Genomic DNA, 22983 nt, shown 5'->3' on the forward strand with positions numbered 1-22983 from the left:
CCCAGCATTGAATGTCATAGGTAAAAAGCTGTTTTTAGAAAAACGATGTCATCAGGAAAACCTAGCAAAACTGTACGTGCTACAATCATAATACTCATAAACCAGATTTTTTTTTTAAATATATTTAGTACAAGGTTTCCAGGGTCTCACTACGAAGATCGGACTCGTAGTGATTCCCATTTTCAGACTCCCAAGCGCTGGGATTACAGGCGCGCACCACCATACTCAGTCTCCATCGCTATCTCAGCATGCCCCAGGGCCGGCACAATAAACCAGCTTTTGTATGTCAATTTTCATATGTCTGTGATACACAGTTGTAACAATCTTGGGAAATGGTACATACTCATAAAATATCTTGATGGCTTTTATTTCCCCTTCCTCCTGACCCTTTTTCCAGATCCTCTTCCTATTCAGTCTACCTCCCTATTTCTTATAATCTCTTTCATTTTGGCTCTTTATTTATATTTTGTATTCCTCATACAAGAGAACATATGCGATATATTAGCCTTCTGTATCAAGATTTATTTTGCTAAGCATTATAATCCTTTTTTTCTGTATTTAGTACAGGGTCTCACTACACAGCTCAGACTCAATAGGGCCTCCGCAGCACTGGGATTACAGGTGTGCACCACCACGCCCGGTCTCAGTGGCCAGGTCAGCACACCCAGGGGCAGGCCTGGCACAGCACATGGAGCCAGGGATTGAACCCTGGTCCCTGCACTTATCTAAGCAGGCACTTAGTCTGTTGAGCTGTCTCACCAGCCCTATAATTCATCATTTTTACAAATGACTTAAATGTATTCTTCTTTATGGCTGAGGAATACCCCACTGGTACATGTACATTCCCTTATCTATTCTTTATCGCTACAGGGATTTTCATAAATTAACTATTGGGAATTTTGCTGCTATAAACATGGATATGTATGCATAACTGTAACATGAAAACTTTAACTCTTTCAGGAAAAAAACAGAAAAGGCATAGTGGCTGAGTCAAATGGAATTTATATTTTTGCTTTTTTGAGGAATCACCCTATTGATTCCCACAGTGGCTATAGTTTATTTTTTTTTTTATTTTTTATTGTTTAGTGGCTATAGTTTATATCCAACCAACAATGTAAAAGGTTCCTTTTTCTCCTAACCTTTCCAGCATTTGTTTTATATGTCCTTAATGATTATCATTTTTATTAGAGCAAGACTGAATCCTAGTGCTGTTTTGATATATAATTCTCTAAAAAAGATACAGAACATTTTTAAATGCACTTATTAGTAATCTGAACCTCTAGTGAGAAGTGTCTATTCATTTCAATTGACCATTTTTTATTGGGTCTTGTTTTGGGAGTTGGTACTGGAAATAGATCGGAGGACCTCATATTAGTCAGGCAGGCACTGTGCCACTGAACTCTATTCCCCACCCCTGGGTCTTTTATTTTGCAAAGCATCTAATTTTTTTGAGTTCTTTGTTCTTCTAAGTACTAGTTTTCTGTTCAAGAAGTAGCTGACCAAACGAAAAAATTCCCATTCTATAGGTTTTCTTTTATTCTGTTGGTTATAATTCTTTTCATTGATTCTTACTATTATTTCTTGTGCTACTGGGGTTCTGTTCAGAAAGTCCTTGTGGGGCCAGCCAGATAGCTCAGCAAATTAAAGCGTCTGCTTAGGCAGAGCACAGCAGCAGGTGTGCAGTGCCAGCCCCACCCCCAGGGCGTGCTGAGCCTGCGATTGAAACCGGGCTGTGGTGGTGCATGCCTGTTCTTCCCAGTGCGTGGGAAGCTGAAAACAGAAGAATCACTGTGAGTCTGATCTATGTAGTGAGACCCTGCAGACCCTGTACACCCTGCCCTAAATACATTTTTTAAAAAAGTCCTTGTGCATTAATGTCTTCAAGAGTTACATATTTTATCTTCCAGATGCAGTGTTCATGTTATTTCTAGACCTTTAGTCCATGTTTTTTTTAATTTTAGTAAAGAGGAAGAGATATGCATCTGGATTCATTCTTCTGCACCTGAAGAAATAGTTTTCTCCACAGGATTTGTTAAAGAGGCTATCTTTTATCCAGCATTCTGCTTTTGGCACCTTTGTCAAGAGCCAGATGGTTGAATGGGCATGGAGCTTTTTCTACATTCTCCATTCTATTGTAACCGGTCAACACATTTGAGTGTTAGGTTCGGTGGGCATTGACTGCAAGAGTCTGGCTGCCACCACTGTATTCAGCTAATTCCTTCAGAGGTTCAATGTTTTCTCAAGATGTATGTTCACCAGACCTGAGCTGTCAGTCGTGCCAGGACAAATGTTCTTTGTCTAAACACTTCTGGCCATGGAATTCATCATGTGAGCTTCTTCTTCAGGTTGCCTTCCTGTGTTGTTTTTTTCCTTTTACACCCTTAGCCTCACCCAAACCATTTGTGAGTATGTGAGGGGTGTCTCATGAGCCCTTCTACATCATTTTTACAAATAAAAATTCCTATTATCTCTCCTATCATTTTCACCATTAAATTCTAAATTTCCTATTTACTTTCTAAGTCTAAAATTCTATCAATTCATATTTGTCCAGCAGTATGCCCTGTTTTTAAAAACAGATTCTAATGGCTGCATTTTCTTTTTTATTTAAATTTACTAGAAATCGGTTCACAAGTACAATAGTGTAGAGAAAGAAAAATCCTACCAAGGACTGACACAGGCACTGGGAGCATTGCTGGACTGGGTGGAAGAGCTGCTGAAGAGCACACACAGCCTCTGGTGGTTGGCAGGATTCAGACAGTCCACCTGAAGGAGAAGGGACACATGAATACCTAGACTGCCAACATACAAATCCACTGCATGCTTCTAACATGTTTCACTCTATTGGTACAGCCTCCTACCATCACAGGCAGGACTTCTGGTGAAGATTAAGACTACAACAAACTAAACATAAAAAAAGGAAGTTAGTTTTCAAAGAAAAAAAACTCTCAAATGTCAAAGTTAAATGTAAAAAAAAATGGTCCTAGTTCAGTGGTATAGTGTTGAGTGTTGCCTAGCATATCTGAGGTCCTAGGTTCAATCCTTAATAGCTCGTTTTCTTACATTAAATATTGTTCACTTTTTTAAAAAATTGTCTTAAATTATTTTGGAAGAAAAACAACTAAATTATCCTCATGAAACAGTATGATACAATAGCTGCATACAACATCAATCTGAAATCAAAATTCTAAGATATGTATTTAGCTTTGCTTTCCACCTAAGTTTGATCACTAGGTAACACCAGATCTCAGTTAAAATCCATACATTAGTACATGAAGTTTATGAAACATAAGAAGCCTCTCTGATGCCACACCACCTCCCAATATGACTAGTTTGTATGATCAACAAATATTATTTTCTTTTTGCTAGCTCTCACATAATAGCATCCACATAAGTATACTCGGGTCAGGGATTTAGCTCAGTGGTGAAGCACCTGCCTGGAAAGCATGAGTTCAATTCCTACTACCAAAAAAGATAAGTATACTCTGTTAACTCTGGATTTGTAAAAATGGAATGACAGTGCATGTATTAATACATATCCTATTTTTAACATTTAAAATACATCCTGACCTTTGCATCAGTCATGAAATGAGATCCAACTCATCTTTTCTATAGCAAACAACTAGACACAACGCATCTTCATGCAGGTGTTCCTATAAAATGTAAACACCTTGTACAAACATGTTTAATTGTCTTAATTCTCAAGGAATGCATTCAAGTAGTTCTCAAAGGCATGAAAATATATGTAGAAACTGAGAGATTTCCCTATCATTTTCTATAAATTTCTACAAATGTATATAAAATTTAGGAAAGACATTTTTGCACACCCTCATTAACCACAACTCTTGCCAGTCTTACAAATGCAAAAATAATATTTCTTAGGGTACCAATGAAACTATCTTTTTGCTTTTAAATAATATTTTCCCATCTATGGGGAAATTTCTCCATTAGTTTTATTAATACATTATCAATAATGTAAATAAATCTTCAGGCGTGAGCCTCTACACCCAGCAAAGTACCCTTATTCCTAACAAGACCACTGCCATAGTTACACAATGTCTGTAGTGTTTTTCTTTTGTTTAAAAATTTAATACGTAAATCTAACTTTTTAAAACCACACACATGGCCTACAAAAAGATGCTGCCATCTCTCACTTCCTGTCACTGCCTTCAAAAGTATCAAGGATACATTGAAACTCATCCAAACATCTACATGATACCAATGGAAACTTCAACAATCATGTCCTCTTATAGCAGGGCTCCTTCTACCTCACTGTGAGCTCATCTTACACCCCAAAACCCAGTGTCACTACTTTACAGCCCTATCTGAAGCAGTCAAATATATAAGCCAGGAGACTCAAGAGCAAAAAATGGCTCAGAAGAAGGAATATCTAATAAATATTTGTGCAACTTCGCATACTGATTTTTTTTCTTTTTTACCACATTAACAGAGATTTTCAGACATTCTCACTTCACAAGGAAAATGAGAGTGGTTTTCTAGGCTTACCTTCGTGGACCATGCTCCATCGCTGGGAATCAACCCTCTCTCTTCATCAGCATCCGTTCTGCTTCCTGCTTTGCCACTTGCAGTATTCAATGGATCCTTTGAGTGAGCAAATGGATCTGAATATCTGGACTGAATTCTTCCTCCTCGGGCTCTATAATCCGCCAGCATTCTGCCCAAGCTCTGGCTGTCCCCCAGAGGCTCGGCAATCCTAGTGCTAACTAGCTCATGTGAGGGTAGGACTTCAATAGACTTGGCCTGAATACTTCCATTCATACCCTGAAGTCCAGAGAGATCCTTAAGCAGCTGCTTCTTCCTCCTGCTCTCCATTTCTCTGAACTCTTTATTAAGGAGAGGAGACCAGTAGATCTGCTCTGGAAAATAGTCTCGCGTAGAGCACCTCATCCCATTTTCAGTTAAGAGGAAAGGTTCCCGGAATGTGATTATTGGAGAGATGCAGAGGATCACATCTTTTAATTCCTGTTTAAAAGCCAAAGAGTAAGTCTTTCGCTTATCTTCAGAGGTAGTGACTTCCTCAGTCACATATAATCCAGTGTCATCCTGTAGCGGGTCTCTAAAGGCTCTCATTTGACTTTTAGGAATCTGTTGCTCTTCTGTTTGCTTTAAAGGCTCTAGCTGCTCACTGCCTATTGAATCTTGTTGATCCACATGGAGCGGTAACAATGCCTCTGGAACTGACTGGAAGAGAGCACAGGGAATACCGGCCGGGCAAGCTGTTGCAGTGTACTCTTGATGCTTTGAGGAGGCAACAGTCTGTGGAATACTTTTACATTCCTGCTCACTCTTCTCAAACACAATCCGTGATTCCAGCAATGTGCTCTCTTCAGAAGGCAGCACCTCTGCAGGACAGTCCGGGTCCCAGGGAAGTGAGCTTCCACTGGACTGCTCTTGTACAGTCCCTTCATCGCCCCGTCCCTCAATCAGAGAATGGAATGAAGGACTCTGCACTAACATGGGTGGCATAGCAAATTCATCCATGAGGAAGGAGATTTCCAACTGAGAGTGGTAAGCTACACAGGTCATAAAGATCAGGATCTCCTTAACTCGAGCCAGCTCATAATCAGAGCCTCCTCTAAGCCTGATGGTACAGCCAAGGTGCTGGGGACAACCTTCAAAAAACATCAGCGTTTTGGTTTGTTCTACAAATAAACAAAAGTAAAGAAGGCTTAGGTAACAATTCAGAAGTCCATACACAATTAATACACTGCCTTAGTATTTACAAAAAAAAAATAAAATAAAATAAAATTAAGAGAGTAAGACTATAGTTGCTATTCTCCCTTAATCACCAAGAGATATTTTCTACTAAATAAACATTAAGGCATTAATTCATTTCCTGAGATTCCCCAAGTGCAAATGAATCCATGCTAAAGAGTACTCACCATTAGGCAGCTGAAATATCTGCATATAAAACTTGTGACAAGTGCCCAGGTGTGGCTTTGTGAGCAGCTGGTCCATTGACATCACTAAGTCGCCTTGGGTCATGCGGCTGATTCGTTCTAAAACTTGCTACAACAAAGGAAAATATATTACAAAATAAAAATCTCACTAAATTTAACCTTGAAAACAAAATAAAATGATTTTAGTTTTAATAATTATATGATAAATTTCAAAATATTTTAAATGAGTCAACAGTTAAGTAATCAATATGTGACCACAAAAATAAAGCCATAGTCATACTAACATTACCAAAAGGCATTTGAGCATCACGTATTATCAAATCTGGTGGGGGAAAAAGTCCTAAAAGTAGGCTTTATTCCATAGAAAGTAGACTTTTCAAGGAGAGAACATTTTTTGTCCTTAAAAATCCCCCCCCCCAAAATGAAGAACCAAACAAATACCTGCTAATTACCTAGTGTCTAGTCCACCTTGGTCTTACAGACAACTACAGTAAGCATGATATAAGCACTCAACACTGTCTTTCTGTCTGAGATTCTCCAGTCTTAATAATGAAATAGCTACAATACCTTCTTGCCCTGCTGTAAATATAACATAGCAGAGACATTAAAATGCCTGTATATCTACCACTTATGCATATACTATGAATCTAAAAGCTATGATTTTTAAAGGAACAAAAAAATAACACTCACGGACTTTACATTAATGACCAAGGTAATTCCATGCTCCAGTAACATATCCTGGGCAATTCGAGACACTGTTTTCTCAACCAGAACCAATGTGGGTCGAACATCAACTATTCGCTGAACATAATTCTTCAGGAATTCCCTTTCCTAAGTCAGACAAACCAGAAATATAACAGTTCAAGATTTGGACATATTAAAATATCACAACAGCTTATTAATGTAAATGTCAACCTAAACGATTTATCCACAAGGAAGTCTGACACAAAATTAAGTGAAATACAACCAAGAATTTCATTCATTCACTTTTTCCCCTTCTGAGATAGTGTTTCACCATGCAATTCAGGCTGGCCTTGGACTTGGACTCACTTTGTATTCCAGGTTGGCCTTGAACTCAGAGTGATCTTCCTTCCCCAGCCTCACAAGCACTGGAATTACAGACAGACACCACCACATCTGGCCTTCATTCATCATTCTAAACTACTATTCTGAAGAATTTCAGGAGTAATTCCATCCTCTAATTTTACTTTGAAACAATTTCAATTCTTAAATAGTCTATATTATAAAGCCATACTTCCACTGAACTAATGCCAATACTTAGAAGGCTGAGGCAGGATGGTCAGTCACTGTGTGATCCAGGTCAGCCTGAACTACACAACAAGACCCTGTCTCAATAAACAGATAAATAAATAAATAAACAGCCAAACTTCCAATTAGCTAGCTCTCAGATGTTAAAAAACCAAATTCAGGACCTATAAATCTAACTTCATAACTCCCAAAATGAAAGCAATTTCTAAGTGTTTTTCACACAATTATGAATTTTCTCCTTCCCCTTTTGAAATTGAGGAGTATCTCTTCTTCTAGATATTAAAAACATTAGCTCTTCAAGCCAGGGACACAGCTCAGTGCCACAGTGCCTGTATGGCAAGCGTGAGGGTTTGAGTTCAATTCCCAGTACCAAAATAAATAAATAAATAAATAGCTTTTCAACTTCAGCTACTTCTTAGTTCCAAATTCCTATCAAATCATATTCTACCTCAAATAGCTGATCTATTACATAATGCTTAATGCAACTTCATCACTAAGCAACTTCAAATCAAAAGAATATTTCACATAATAACTAGAGCTAGAAGAATTCAATGTGTTAACTATTTCACAAAACCGTTAGGCTCCAGATGAGAGGCAACTGAAAATGTGCATATTTGTCACTACTGCTCCATATACCAATGCAACAGCAAGCAGAAACACCAACAAGACACCCAGGATTTGGAGGCAGATTTATTTACATGAGGGGCACAGATTGGGATCATTCCCAGAATATCAGACTCCGATCTCTGGTGGTCTAGGGCTTTTACATGATGCACAAGCAGGAGGTACAAAGGCAAGAGAGAACAGCCTGGAAGTTCTTCTGATTAGCTAGCAGGTGAGGTCATCAGTTACACAGGTAGATTAATGGCCATCAGGCTATAAAGGTTTGTATAATGGTACAGTCAGGCATCCTGTATGTTCAGTTACGCTCTCATGTTTATGGGAGTCAAGAAAGTAATCACAAAACCATGAAGCAGTTATAGAGCTAGACAGTTTCAAAAGAACAAAGTTTTAAAAAGAACAATTTCTCTTGTACTGTCTTTTCCTTTCACCAACAGTGTTTTCTGAGCAAGACTATATTAATGTCAGCCATTAGCAATGCATGAGCTTATTCCTACAATGAAGGTGACCAGCTATAAAGTATTCTTTTTCTAGTCTTTGCCTGCTTTCTTGGACAAACTTTACAATTTCAAATTCTCCTATTATTAGCAAAATGGAATTTTCCCCTTGAAATGTACTAATGTTCTACTCTGCTGACTCAGTCACAATTTAACAGCATTGAAAATGTTTTTATTTGTATAGATACAATAAAGTATAATTAAAATTTTAAGTTTCTGCCTGTAGTATATGGATGCCAAATAAATTTCTTCTCTCTTCTAGTTCTAATTAACTACTATGACTACGTGTGAAACACTGTATTAAAATGATGTCCTGGCCCAAGCTCAGTCAAGAAAGAGTATTGTGGGGGCAGGGGAGGCTATGAGCATAGAGTAGAGCTCAGCAGACCCACAGAGCTCCTGGCCCTGCCTTAGGAGGTCTAAAGTCACAACCTAATTTTCTCCTTGCTCTTCTGTTCCTCATTCTCTTCTTTCTCCCTAGCTACCTTTCAGTTTCTTATCTGAAGTAATTCTACCCTGGGTAGATAAGAAGAAAAGGAGAGGAGAGGGGAAGATGGAGACAAAAATAAGGGGGAAGGAGAAACACAGAAAGAAGGGAGTAGGGAAGAATGGAAAAAGGAAAAGGAAAAAAAGAAAAACCTTGGCTGAAACTTTTAATTCTTTTTTCAATTCAAAGTTTACTAGAGCAGGAGTTAAAAGCACTATAAAATTATGTTTAAAAGCACCAATGAAAATTTGCTTCACGTTATCTAAGTTGAATCATATTTCTTAACTATGTATATGTCCACAGCACACTTCTCTAACATGAAAAGACTTCAAGGTAAATTTAAATAATAATACAACATCTATAGATTTCAATCACCTACTTCATTTAACATCTGTACAACCAGGATGCAGCCTACCATCAGTACAGTTATGATCTAATTCTGTTAAAGGATTCTGCTGAAATCTGTGAGACCAGAAAATCCTCAGCACAGAGGCTGGAAGTAGAGCTCAATGGTACGGCTCAGTGCATGATGACCACGTGTGCAGGCGGCCCTGCACCTAATGTCCAGCACCAAAGAACCCAATATCAAGTTCCTTACATTCCATAACAGTATTATTTCCTCTGGTTTCTTGAAGGTCTCCACTGAAAGGTCACAGTAATGAAAACTAGAACTAAATCTAGCCAAAGTCTCCAGTTTTTACTGATAACATTAGCTAGCTCCCATGAAGAGTGAGCCCCATGTAACAAGTTTAAGATCAGAGCATAATTTCAAAATGTACTATGCCTTTGTCCAGAGCTTAGTTTTGCTTACTGGTCTACGAATTCAGAGAAATAGTGATTGGGAAAATGTAATTGATTTGAATTTTCAAGTAAGCTTTTCCCAAGTATTTCTGTAACTGGGTATACATTTTTCCTATAATATATTTACATTGCTAGAAACTTCCCAATTTGAATGACCACAAATTAAAATTAACAGTATTTCTGAGAAAAAAAAAAGACAGAAAACTTAAAACTTGGCCTACTTCATATGTATAGTACTAACACTTTGGCAGAGAACTTGGACACTCCAGATAGCCAGCCAGTGGAGGCACAGGCTGCCCCAAGGGAAACATAAAAGGCATACAACAACCTACAACCCTGTGACTGGGCATAGAGCCCTGAGCAGATGAAGCTACCAACAGACTTGCAGGACTCAGGTATGCCTCCCTGGGGAGAGGGACTGAAAGTGAATGCTCACTTTTAACTTCTTAAAAGAGCTTAAAACTAGGTGTCAGGGTGAACACCTGTAATCCCAGCACTCAGAGGCTGAGGCAGGAGGATCTTATCAAGCCCAGCCTCAGCTACATAGTGAGTTAAGGCCACCTGAACCACATAGCAACACCCTGTCTTAAAAAAAACAAAAAGAGAAAAACAACTAAAAAGATTCCTACCTATACAAAAGCTGAATTGAAGCATCTCTCATTTCCAAGTGAGGATCATAACCTTACTAGAGCTATTCTGAGCCCCCTTACTTAGGAAAATCTCACAGAAGCCAGCATAACTGCCATCTGGCATTCCCCTTCCTGCTACCTACATACAAGTTCAATGGTATTCAAGAAATATGCTTTAGTAGAAGATATAACATTATATTGTTGGAAATCTTACCAGGACCTGCAAAGTTCCAGAAATTCTCCCAATAAATCAATAGCCCAACTGGAAAAGGAAAACACAATTTTTTTCCACATTGAAAAACCAATTTTTGTGTTTCCCTTTTCCACTTGATACATTCCTGGTCATGAGTTCCCTTTAGCAGTCTGTAACTTTAAAATTGAGAGATACGGGATTGAGTAAGCTAGGTCTTCATAATACATATAGGTGTCTTTTTATAATGAGTTTTTAAAATGTGAAAGACAAAAAAAAAAAAATGTGAAAGACAAGTTTCCATTAAAAATAATTAAAAGATGACAATTATCATAGTAAAACACATCCCTCCAAAAGGAAAAAAAGAACAGAAGAAAAATGGAAACAAAGCATTGGTAAACAAAGGAAGAAAGGTTGAAGGGAAGGGAAATGGGGAAAAAGTAAAGATATACCATGTTCAGATACAAACTCCCTATAACAAATAGGATCATTATGTATGTGTACCAACAAAATTAATTTTTAAAAAACCATAACCTTCAATATTTTTGTCTTTAGCAACAAATGGTACCTGAAGCACAATAGGATCAATGCAAGTAAACTTTGTCTCTTCTCTGTATAGATACTCAATGGAACACTTCAGCAGGAGGATTTTGGGGTTCTTAATACAGGAATTCATCTGCAACAAGATGAACAATGTGTTACAGCTGCTGAGGTCTGCATGGGACAGATTTCTGTTAAACATAACTTTAAATGCCTATTGTTCATGATTACTACTAACTTAAAGCATATCATTTTTTCTGTGTTAATAGACTTTCATCATTACTTTTGAGTTGCTCTTTTCTTTTTTTTTTCCTGAAATAATTTGTTTAGACCAAGGAGAAATTCTTTTAAAATGTGGCTTTTGAGGACCGGAGAGATAGCTCAGTACACTAAGCGCCTGCCTGGCAAGCGCAGGGTCCTGAGTTCAATCCCTAGTACCGCAAAAAATAATAATAATATCAAAGGCAACATTTAGAGCCAGCCAGATAGCTTAGCAGACCAAAGCGCCTGCTTGGGCAGAGTGCAGTAGCCAGGGTTTGATCCCACGTGTGCAGTGCCAAGCCCTGTCCCAGGGCACACTTAGACAGCCATTAAGAGTGGGCGTGGTGGTGCACTCCTGTAATCCCAGTGCTTGGGAGGCTGAAAACAGGAGGATCACTACAAGTCTGATCTATGTAGTGAGATCCTATAGACCCTGTACTAAAAATACATTAAAAAATAATAATAAATAAAAATGTGGCTTTTACATAGTTAAAAATCTAGTCCTCTACAGCCTTGATTTTTTCCAAACTTCTAATGCTGTAAGAAAATATTATGTGGGCTTATGAACAGGCTGTTTAACAAAAGCTAGTCTATCAACTTGACAGCATACTTCTGCTCAAGAGATGGAAGGGAGTCAGGGAATGAAAAAAGGAGTTGCAACTTCTACAATGAATGTAAACACTATGTACTGTATAAACGTACTAATAAAAAATAAATTTTAAAAAATTAGAGTCATGGTACTGTTTGGATAGTTTATGTACATATTACTATTTATAGTTAGATACTAGTTAAGTGTTCATAATATTGAAGAAAAATTACTACTTGTCAATGTGAATACTTTCTAGCTATAAACTGCACTCCCCCCTTTTCCTGTTCACAAAAAGCTATTAAAAGGATAGAATGTATAAAACATATATTGCTGCTCTCTCAAGTACAAACTATTGTTTGTTGTCAAAAAAAAAATCAATTAGGCCAGGTATGGTGCTGCATGCCTGTAATCCCAGCACTTGGGAGGCTGAGGCAGGAGAATCACTGTGAGTATAAGGCCAGCCTAGGTCACATGAGTTCAAAACCAACCTGAACTACACAGCAAGACCCTGTCAAAGTAACAGAACAATTTTTTTTAAGAGAGGTAGATGAGGAAGAAAATAATTGAAATGCCTCCTAAACATACATTTTCATAAAACCATTTCAGTTGGCAAGCTGAATTGAGTAACATAAACTTAGAAAGAAAATTTTAAACCATTCCTTAAGTAAACTCAAGTATGTCAAGCATGCAACTAAAATCACAGGCAGCACAGCCTGCAATCTACAATCCAGGCATCAGACTGGGCTCCCTAACAGTCCCCACACTGGGAAACAGCTCTGATAGTAGTGATGCACTTGGTTCTTTTAGCCATGCAAATATAAGACTTATCTCCATGAAATTCAAAAGTGCTAATAATTTTTTCTTAGAAGACCATTAATGAAATATTGGCTAATTTGGGGCCAGTGCTATGTTTTTCCCCAAGTGGCAAAGTTTATTTAAAACATAAAAGTGAAGAGTAAGGGAGGAAAAAGCAAGATAAAAGTACATCCTGGAGGTCACAAGGCAAGCTACCACGAGGAAAGCCATGATAGCCTGCTATGAAATGGTATCAAATCCAAGCATACTTTTACTTACCTGTGGCCACTAATAATCCTATGGAGGCACAATACCTTACCATTATTTCTTGAACAATATATAGTATGACTACTACTAAGCAGCATTTACACGTAATATGTAATACAAAAATGATATAAAGTAAGCAGGAGAAAATGTACAGAGTATCTGAAAACACTACACCACTTTACAATAGGGGCTTGAGCACCCTCACATTTTAATTCACTGTGGATATTGAGGGACTGTATTACTCTCCATTTAGAAAACAATGAAAACATGACTACAGTTCATCATACTACAAGCTAGAACTCTCCCTCAGCCCTTACTGTAACAAAATCAGTACCTCCACAAGTCAGGCCGAGATCTGTTTTTACTAAGTCTCCTTGCCGACTCTGGAGCACAGCAAGATGTGAGAACACTGCTATATACATATGTCGTTCATCAAAATGTGAGCACCAACAAATGACACTGGAAACATTTGGAGACCTATGTTTCTTACTGTATTTGTCTATTTTTTACCAAAATGTACAGTCATATGTACTAGCCAAGTTAGCTGTGACATTTCCACACATGTATGTCACACTGGCGCTCCTACTTTAATTTGCACTGCCATTTCCTTTCAGCCTCCAGACACTCCCACTGTCCCAACCGTGATGAATGAGAACTTTCATGGGATTGTTGAGCTTAGGCAGCAACATGTTTAACCAGGTCCACAAGCAATCGTGCTACCTACACTACCCTCTCAGAGTCAGAAGTCTGCTAAGCAAAGTTTTGGCCCATTACTGGATACAAAGCCCTTGCCTACCTCCTCTGGTCTCGTCTGCCATTATCTACCTGACACTAGAGGACCTCAGAGATTCCTTAATCTCCAAGGTTATTTTACTCCAACCTCCATGTTAATGCAAGAAAAAAACCTTCAGAGCTAAAGGGAGAGAGAGCACAGGTGAGAAGAGTGACACATAAAAATGATGGTTCTCCCAGGGCTGGGGAGATAGCTCAGTAGAATAAGCGCTTGCCTGGCAAGCGCAAGGACCTGAGTTCAATCCCTAGTTCCTCTAAAAGAAAATGATGGTTCTGTAGCTCAGTCCTAGAATAAAGAACAGCTTTATAATGCTAAGCCTCTTATTGACTCCAGAACCATGCCTCCTGAGATGTGTCAGGATCTGAAGAGAAACAGTACCACCAATACGCTAGCATTCTGTTGCTCTGGAAGCCTAGCCTTCCTCTTCTCTTCTGTATGATGAATTCCCACTATGCAAATTACAATCCACTTAGCATCAACGTGAGACCTTCCAAAAGCCTCCAAAATTTCACCTGCATGGCAGACACTGCTAGTTGCCCTTGCCGCCTATTTGCCTGCTCTTCCATGATTACGGTACCCCACTTCTTAGCTGAGCTGAGGCATGATCTGCTTTACTTCACTGTTGAACCAAATTATGTTACCTTTTTATGTGCAATGTTCTTCGTACAAACAAAGCCATTGACAACCACCGAATCAAATTTCTTTCCACCAGGAATCTAATGGAATAATTAAGAAAACAAAATTCAGTAATAAATCCTTAAAGTCTACTCAGGTAGATGCTCTTATTTCTTTCTCTTTTTTTGCGGGGGGTGGTGAAGGATCTACAGGGTGTTTAGGGTCTCACTACTAGATCAGACTCCTAATGATCCACCTCTTTACAGCCTCCCCAAGAGCTGGGACCCAGTCTCAATTGCTGTCTCAGCACACCCTGGGGGCAGCGCCAACATGCCCGGCCCAGGGATCAAACCCCCAGCCCCTGAGCCTGCTTGCAGGCACTTCCTTATTTCTTTACATGTTGTATTTTAACTGTTGTATGCCCTAATGAGGACAAAAAGTTCTAGGATATACTTATTCATTCCTTTCAGCTGATCACTAATGGCATCTATGCCAGATGGCTTTTTCTTCCAATCCCTATTCCCTAATGCAATGTTTGACCCTAAAATACTCAGTGACTGAATAAACTGGTGTTCACAGCAATTAAAAACTAGTACTAAGTTAAACAGGTGAAAAACACACACAGAACTCTAATACTATCAAATTAAAGCAAAGAGCCACTGATTAGCAAGAACACAATTTCTCAGAACTAGTGTGTCAAGAAATGAAAAAGATGGCACGAGCCTGTAATCCTAGTTCTTGGGAGGCTGTAAACAGGTGGATCACTATGAGTCCGATCTAGTAGTGAGACCCTGAACACCCTGTAGACCCTTCCCTAAAAAACAAGAGAGAAAGAAAAAAAATGTATTTGTTTGGGTCCCACTTCATCTTCTATGCAACTCACCCCTCCCATCCACCTCTCACTGTTACGGTTTGTGTCTAGAGCTCCCCTTCAAGCCTCATGACTATGGAGTGAGCTTCTAGAGTTTTTAATTGATTGATGGCCCAATGCGGGGATTTTGGGTATGAGTGTTACACTCTCCCTGGGGTAGACAGCTTGCACACAATGTAAGGGAAGGAAAGAGGCTTGCTCTCTGCCGCTCCTCCCTTTTGCTCTTGCTGCTTTTGCTGTTTTCTGCTGCCACGAACTGTGGCCCTGTGTCATGTGCCACTCTGCCAGCTGAGTATGGACTGAAACCTCCATACACCGTGAGCTAAATAAACCTTTCTTTAGTTTTGGGTGTCAGGTATTTTGTCTCAGCAATGAGATAAAAGTAACAAATACACTCTCACATCTCCTCAGTGCACTCACTACTAACACAGAGTGGACAGCAAACATTTATCACTCAGCAAACCTTAATAGCAATGACTTTCTTTTTAGATTACCAGTAAGAGACAAACTGCCATCAGGCCTGTCTCACACATTTCTCATATTTACAGAGCATTTGAGAGCTCACCTTTTTGATGTGGACAAACTGACGGATATCCATGTCATCATCCTGGTTCTTGACATCAGGTCGGACTGTCTGAACAACCTGGCAGACAAGTGACACAATGATGTCCCTCCAAGAGGGTGACAGTGAGTCATTATGGAGCAACTGTTGAAGAAGTGCCATCATGTGATTATGATTAGCTGACCTATAAAAATATTACAAAAAAGAAGTTCACACAGTTAATATTTCTAGACATCATTTTTGAAAATACAATAAGCAGTCTACAAAGAAATAAGTATCTCAATTATGACTCACAAATAAGATCTCATTTTTTCATATATGTGCACCTTAATGATTTTTGCATATACAGTAAATGAAATCTGTATAGCAAATGAATACAGTCAATTAAGATGTCTGCACTAATTTGCTGAAGTGAAATTTTGAGATGTAAAATGTAGATAAATAGTTTGGAGCTCTTCTTTTTTCTTTTTTTTTTTTATGGGCAGAATATATTTATTGAGAGAAAGAAAGCTCCTGTCCAAGAGAGGGACAGGAGGGGGGCCCAAGCGGGTGGGTAATTCCCCCGGGCTCATCTTTTTTATAACATATTTCATCAGAAATAATAATAAGCTTTATATCCTAATTGAGTTCATATTTTATTTTATTGTATTTTATAAAGGGAACTATATGTACTTGCCTAAGTCACTAAAGGTTATAAAAATAGAAAATTAAAATTAAAAAGCTCAGTGCCTTACAGCAACCTCTCCATGGCTTGTTTCTCTCCATTTTCCTCCCTCAGGAGCTCCAGGTTGTTATGATGCCAGCCCAGAGGCGTGAAAGGCAGCTCTTTGGATTTTTCCTCTACTCGACGATTAAACAAGGATTCTAAGTATAAAATAAGTTATTACTTCATTGTCATATTGTAAACTATCTAGTCATACAATTGCAATTACCAATTTCTCAAGTTGGCCAATATAAATTATTGGTGTAAAAAGACAAAGACATATACAAAAAATACATAAAATATGTAATAATGCATAAATACATATGTACATACATAAATGTATTAAAAATTCAGAAGCAGACAGAGGCTGAGGTGTTGAGCACATCCCCAACCTATGCAGGGGCCTGGTTTGACCCCACATTCCCAGCACTGCAAAAAGAAAATGAAAAAAACAAAGGAGAAGCAACTGATAAGAGCCAAAACACAAGTGAAAAAAGCAAATTTACACAAATGAGTAGGACTCAAGAAAGAAATACACAAATGGCTTCCAAAAGGCAATGAAATGTTTTTATGCACTGTTCTTTAACACATTTTATAATATTAAAAGAGGAAAGTATTTTCCCCATGAAATCACAAATGGAAAATCATATTAAACTGAAATCTAAGTGCACACAGAATTAATACACAACAGTGTGGGCACTGAACTGTCTAATACAGCAGTTCTGCTTAGATGGCTCATGTCTGAACAGGTGGAGAGTGTGTAAAGTCTATCCAGACAGTCCAGGCTTATTCATAATGTAAGAAAGTGGAAACAAATAGTGTCTTTAAAAATGAAATTGAAACTGTATTTAAAAGCTTTCACCCAGGCATGGTGGTGTACGCCTATAATTCCAGCACTGAGGTGGCTAAGGCAGGAAGATTACCGTGAGTTTGAGGCCAACCTAGAAAACCCAGTGAAATCCTGTCTCAAAATAATTAATGAATTAAAATCAAACAACTATTTTTCAGGTCAGAAACTTCTCTCAAGTTCAAGTTTACATTCTTGTCTTTTAACATTTTTAATCATTATACACATTATAGCTGTGTTCTTATGATATAAACAATCAAATACATTTTCAGCATCTACTCTGTCAATGACTGTACTAGGACCTAACAGTACCCTCATTAACAAGAGACACCATCCCCTGTACAATTGCTGATAAAATTACCTTTGATGAAAGCATCACTTATTGAGAGTTGCTGTCCTCCAGTGTCAGAAATCAAATACTCTGCATAGCCCAGAGAGAACAGAGAAGAGGAAGAAAACAAAAGACATATGACTACAACAGGCCAGCATAATGATACCAAGAACACACCCACACACAACATGTTACTTGTAATAAGCCATCACAGACCCAATCTCAGCAAAGCTTTGAGCTAAAATGCCTCTTTATACTTGTTCTACACTATACACATTAAACTTAATAGGTCTGAATTTGTAACTCAACAAAACCATGAAACAATTCACCTTACTTCAAATGTCAAGCGTTTACCAAATGGAAAATGTCCTGTTACCAAAACTGAACCAGTTCATAAAAACTGAAGTTCTTAGTAATTTGAATGACAGGCCTAAAATATTACATAAATTTTTATGTATAACTGATTTAACAAATAATGAATTTGTCTATATAAAGGTAGTTCATGGAGAAACCACATGATAACATGTTTCAAACTTAATATAAACTATAAAACAAGGTTGTATGAAAGTAACATTAGCAGAGAATAAGACATAACAGAGTTATTTTTTTTTTTATTACTGAGGTTTTCTTATTTGGTTTTTGTTTTTCAAAAGTTCTAACTCCTCCCAAATTTTTTTGAGCAGGTAAATGCTAAACATGCCCTGAATATTTAGTGTTAAGTATTTTCCCTACAAGTGAAATCTACTCTTTATTTCCCTTGAATGTTCTTCTAGGTAGGTGACTGAGCACAAAACACACGAGGTTCTTTCTAATATGTAAAGTAAGCCACAGTGCATTTTAACTCCTTTAAAGTAAAAATTCTCCCTGACAAGCGCAAGGGCCTGAGTTCAATCCCTGGTTCCGCCAAAAAAAAAAAAAAAAAAAAAGTAAAAATTCTCCACAAAATCTTTTCCAAATTCATTTATAATCAAATGGATTTAAAAAGTAAATATATTTATAAGTCAATGTACTCATCTCTCCAACCAAAAAATAGAAAAATATTTTATTGAGAATATAAATTGCACAAGCTCCTGCCTGGCAAACAAAGGTCCAGAGTTTGATTTCAAGTACCAAAATTAAAAGAGAGACAATATACAAATGCAATATACAATTAAAGCAAGTACATAGATAAGATAGACGCTATATTTTATTTCTATATTTTCATTGCAGAAATATAGCCCTAAATGCTGTTCAACTAATTTACTGTTCTTCCCAAGCCTTATTCCCCACACTGAAGACTGAGTCCAGAAATGATACTTTTCCCCAATGTTATACTAAATACTCTAACATGCAATGCTGTAGACTCCTACTTAGATTCCACAACTTAAGGATTTGCCACATCTTTTTTCTCTACAAATACGTACGTTTTTTTCCCCATTAAAGTTAGACACACTACCATACTTTACCACTAAGACTTCGACATGCATCTCTTAGTATTTTAATAGAATATCCACTGAAATTAATCCAACAGTCTTCAACAGGTCTTTGATAATTTTTTCCTCAAATTTAGAGCTAACAAGTTCATCCATAGCACTTTGTTGTTGTTTCTCTTCACTCTTTTAATCTAGAACAAACTTCCCATACATTATTTTCCTTTTCTATGGTACACAGTTTTCAAAACTCCAGGCCCAAAATCTTGTGTAATGTCCCACATCCTGAGTTTGATTACTTCATGGTGTACTTAACTCACTCCTCCATGCCTTACATAGGGAAATGTGATCAAGAGACTTACAGCAATAAGATTCTCATTTTCTTTTTTTTTTTTTCCTCATGAAACTTTGTTTAATGGGTCTTAAAATTCTGTGACAAATTTTTGGTCATGTTGTTTCCAATAAAAAAAGTATTGATTTTAAAAACTAATCATTTAAAAACTGCCACACACACACAAAAATGGTCCATAAAACATTCTCCTTTCCTTCTGAAGGTTTTACGAGGCAATGTTATAATTAACCAGTCTTTCACTATTAAACTTAAATGGCCGATTGGGAGAAACAGTTCTGAGACCAGTCTTCCACCACTGATTAAGACTGGGATGGCAGGTAGTATGGATAATATTCATTTAGCCTTCTGAGCTTTCTGGGCAGACTTGGTGACCTTGCCAGCTCCAGCAGCCTTCTTGTCCACAGCTTTGATGACACCCACAGCAACTGTCTTGTCTCATATCGCAAACAGCGAAACGACCCAGAGGTGGATAGTCAAAGAAGCTCTCAACATACATGGGACTGCCTACATCCACATCAACAATGGCGGCATCAACAGATTTCAAAAACTTGGGCCCATCTTCCAGCTTCCTACCAGACCGGCGATCAATCTTTTCTTTTAACTCAGCAAACTTGCAAGCAATGTGAGCTGTCTGACAATTGAGGCCAGAGGTATAGTCAGCATTGATCTGGCCAGGATGGTTCAGGATGATCACCTGAGCAGTGAAATCAGCTGCTTCCATTAGTGGGTCATTTTACTGTCACCAGCAACCTGGGAAGAGCTTCACTCAGTTCCATGGTGCATTTCAACAGACTTGACTTCAGTTGTGACGTTGACTGGAGCAAAGGTGACACCAAGCCACATCTGAGAACACCCATCTCCACTCAGCCCACAGGGAAAGTGCCAATGCCACCAATTTTGAAGACATCCTAGAGGGGCAGATGCACAGGCTTGTCAGTTGGGCAAAAGGGTGGAAGGATAAAATTCCAAGCTTCAAGCAATGTGGTTCCACTGGCATTGCCATCTTTATGAGTGACCTTCCATCCTCTGAACCAAGGCATATTAGCACTTGGCTCTAGCATAATGTCACCATTCTAACCAGAAATTGGCACGAAATCTAGTGTCAGAGTTGTAGCTGATTTTCTTAATGTAGGTGCTGACTTCCTCAACAATTTCCTCATATCTCGTCTGGCTGTAGGGTGGCTCCGTGGAATCCATTGTGTTAACACCAACAATTTGTTGTTTCACACCCAGTATGTAAGCCAGAAGGGCATGCTCACTGGTCTGCCCATTCTTGAGGATACCAGCTTTGAATTCACCAACACCAGCAGTAACAATCAGGACAGTATAGTCAGCCTGAGATGTGCCTGCTACCTTGTTTTTGATGAAGTCTTTGTGTCCAGGGGCATCAATGATGGTCACATAATACTTGCTGGTCTCAAATTTCCACAGGGAGATGTCAATGGTGATACCATGCTCACACTTGGCTTTTAGCTTGTCCAAGACCCAGGCATACTTGACAGAACCCTTCCCCATCTCAGCAGCCTCCTTCTCAAATTTTTCAAAGGTTCTTTTGTTGATGCCGCCACATTTGTAGATAAGATAGCCAGTGGTGGTGGACTTGCCAGAGTTCAAGTGTCCAAAGATGACAATATTAATGTGGGTCTTTTCCTTTCCCATGTTGGCTTTGATTTAGTGGTGGTTTTCACTATACCTGTGCTCTCGCAGCAAAACCGTTGCAAAAAAGCAAGATTCTCATTTTCTTCTCTAGACTCTTGCTAACTTTCCAAGAATGGTTCAGAATCCTGCTTGCCACATATACATAAGGAAATGTACTTTAATTGTACAGCTTTCTAAGACCAACAGTGGGAAATTAATAAATCAAAGATGATACTTAGTTTTAAAAGCTTCTAAAAATAAGGGGGTTTCCTATATAAGGTAAAAAATATGAGTTGCTTTTCTTTGTTTGTCTGTGTATGGTGATGATCTTGGTAGGCACTCTACTACTCAGCTTCATCCCAAAATCTTTATTTTTTGTCTTAAAACAAGATTTCACTAAATTGCCTCTGCTGGCCTAGAACTTGCCATCCTCCTGCCTCATCCTCACAAGTATGCCATATATCAGTGGGCTTATAACAGGGCCAGTATGGCCAGCAAATAGGCTTTTTTTTTCCCACCTGCCAGATCCCTCCCTTGGTTTTTTTTAAAGTACAGATATTCCTGCAAATTTTTTTCCTTGAATTTATAAACTCAAACTTTCTCAGCTATAAAAGACAGGAGGACAATCCACAATAAAAGATTTAGTATTATCTTTATTTAAATGAAAAGATTTTTTTTAAAAATCATTCCTTTTTGTATTTACTTAAACAGAATGAAAATCAAGAGGAAGGAGAATGCTATCCTCTCAGATAAGCCTTTGGTCACTTGCACAATCTTTACTTTCAGTGTCCATCTTAACTATGAAACAGCAAATTATTTTAACCCAATGATAAAATACATCAATAAGATAATAACTGTTAGTAAACAAAAAACTAGTGAGAACTGTCAAAACCAAATACAGAGTAGAGCACGGTGGTGCACACCTGTAATCCTAGTACTCCGGAGGCCAAGACAGAAGGATCACTGTGAGTTGAAGGCCAGCCTGGGCTACATAGTGAGTTCAAGGCCAGCCTGAACTATATAGTGAGACCCTGCCTCAAAGAAAGAAAGAAAGAAAGAAAGAAAGAAAGAAAGAAAGAAAGAAAGAAAGAAAGAAAGAAAGGAAGGAAGAAAGGAAGAAAGGAAGAAAGGAAGAAAGGAAGAAAGGAAGGAAGGAAGGAAGGAAGGAAGAAAGAAAGAAAGAAAGAAAGAAAAAGAAAAGAAGCCAAATACAATCATTAAGAGATTTTTAAAATCCTCAAACTCCAGACTCTCCCAAGGGTGCATATGGCCTAACACGTCATTGCAAAAATTACCTTCTTGCTGAGGTCAGAAACCGCTCTATTACTGAATAGGCTAAAGGATTCCTCACACTCACTACATATAAAATATTTTAAGTTCTAAATCTAGATTTTTCATTTCACAGAATTAGAGCTAGAAGGAAACTTAAAACTGCCAAGTGAAAGGCCAGCCAAATAGCTTAGCAGACTAAAGTGCCTGCTTAGGCAGAGCACAGGGGCCAGGGTTCGATCCCTGGCACGCCATGTTGGCGCCGCCCCCAGGACACGCTGAGACAGTGATTGAGACTGGGCATGGTGGCACGTGCCTATAATCCCAGCTCTTGGGAGGCTGAACATAGGCAGATCACTACAAGTCCAATCTGTGTAGTGAGACCCTACAGACCCTGTATTAAATACATTAAAAAAAAAAAAAACTGCCAAGTATGCCCACCCTTCCACCCAATGTAGGCCTTGTTCCTCAGTAACCCTGATGGGTGGATGCTGAGATGATCTGGACGCTCCCAGTGCACAGCAGCAACAATGCCAAACTGAGGCCACACTGTACAAACACAACTTCATCCAGCTAGTCTTCATACCTAAGGACACAACACCTAACTTCTCCAGTTGAACCAGTCCAAACCAGCTAACTCAGTCTTAGTAACAGCACAGTTATCAGCTATCTCCAGATCCTGGTAACCTCACTGTATCCATATATCAGAACACAGAACATTAAACTAGA

General features: G+C 38.4%; 1 protein-coding gene across 1 annotated transcript in view; it reads right to left on the reverse strand.

Moving 5' to 3' along the window:
- The window catches only part of Pikfyve (phosphoinositide kinase, FYVE-type zinc finger containing), a 122143-nt gene that overhangs the window by 56039 nt on the left and 43121 nt on the right, over nucleotides 1-22983 (reverse strand). Inside the window, exons 13-21 of the mRNA XM_004626718.2 lie at nucleotides 17617-17676; nucleotides 16440-16569; nucleotides 15709-15889; nucleotides 14299-14373; nucleotides 10981-11088; nucleotides 6609-6749; nucleotides 5901-6027; nucleotides 4504-5660; nucleotides 2663-2763 (exon numbers count right to left, since the gene is read on the reverse strand). Coding sequence (XP_004626775.1) covers nucleotides 2663-2763; nucleotides 4504-5660; nucleotides 5901-6027; nucleotides 6609-6749; nucleotides 10981-11088; nucleotides 14299-14373; nucleotides 15709-15889; nucleotides 16440-16569; nucleotides 17617-17676 — 2080 coding nt within the window. The remainder of the gene's footprint in view (nucleotides 1-2662; nucleotides 2764-4503; nucleotides 5661-5900; nucleotides 6028-6608; nucleotides 6750-10980; nucleotides 11089-14298; nucleotides 14374-15708; nucleotides 15890-16439; nucleotides 16570-17616; nucleotides 17677-22983) is intronic.

This window comes from Octodon degus, unplaced genomic scaffold (assembly GCF_000260255.1).
Source record: "Octodon degus isolate 3935 unplaced genomic scaffold, OctDeg1.0 scaffold00016, whole genome shotgun sequence".
Classification (NCBI taxonomy): domain Eukaryota; kingdom Metazoa; phylum Chordata; class Mammalia; order Rodentia; family Octodontidae; genus Octodon; species Octodon degus.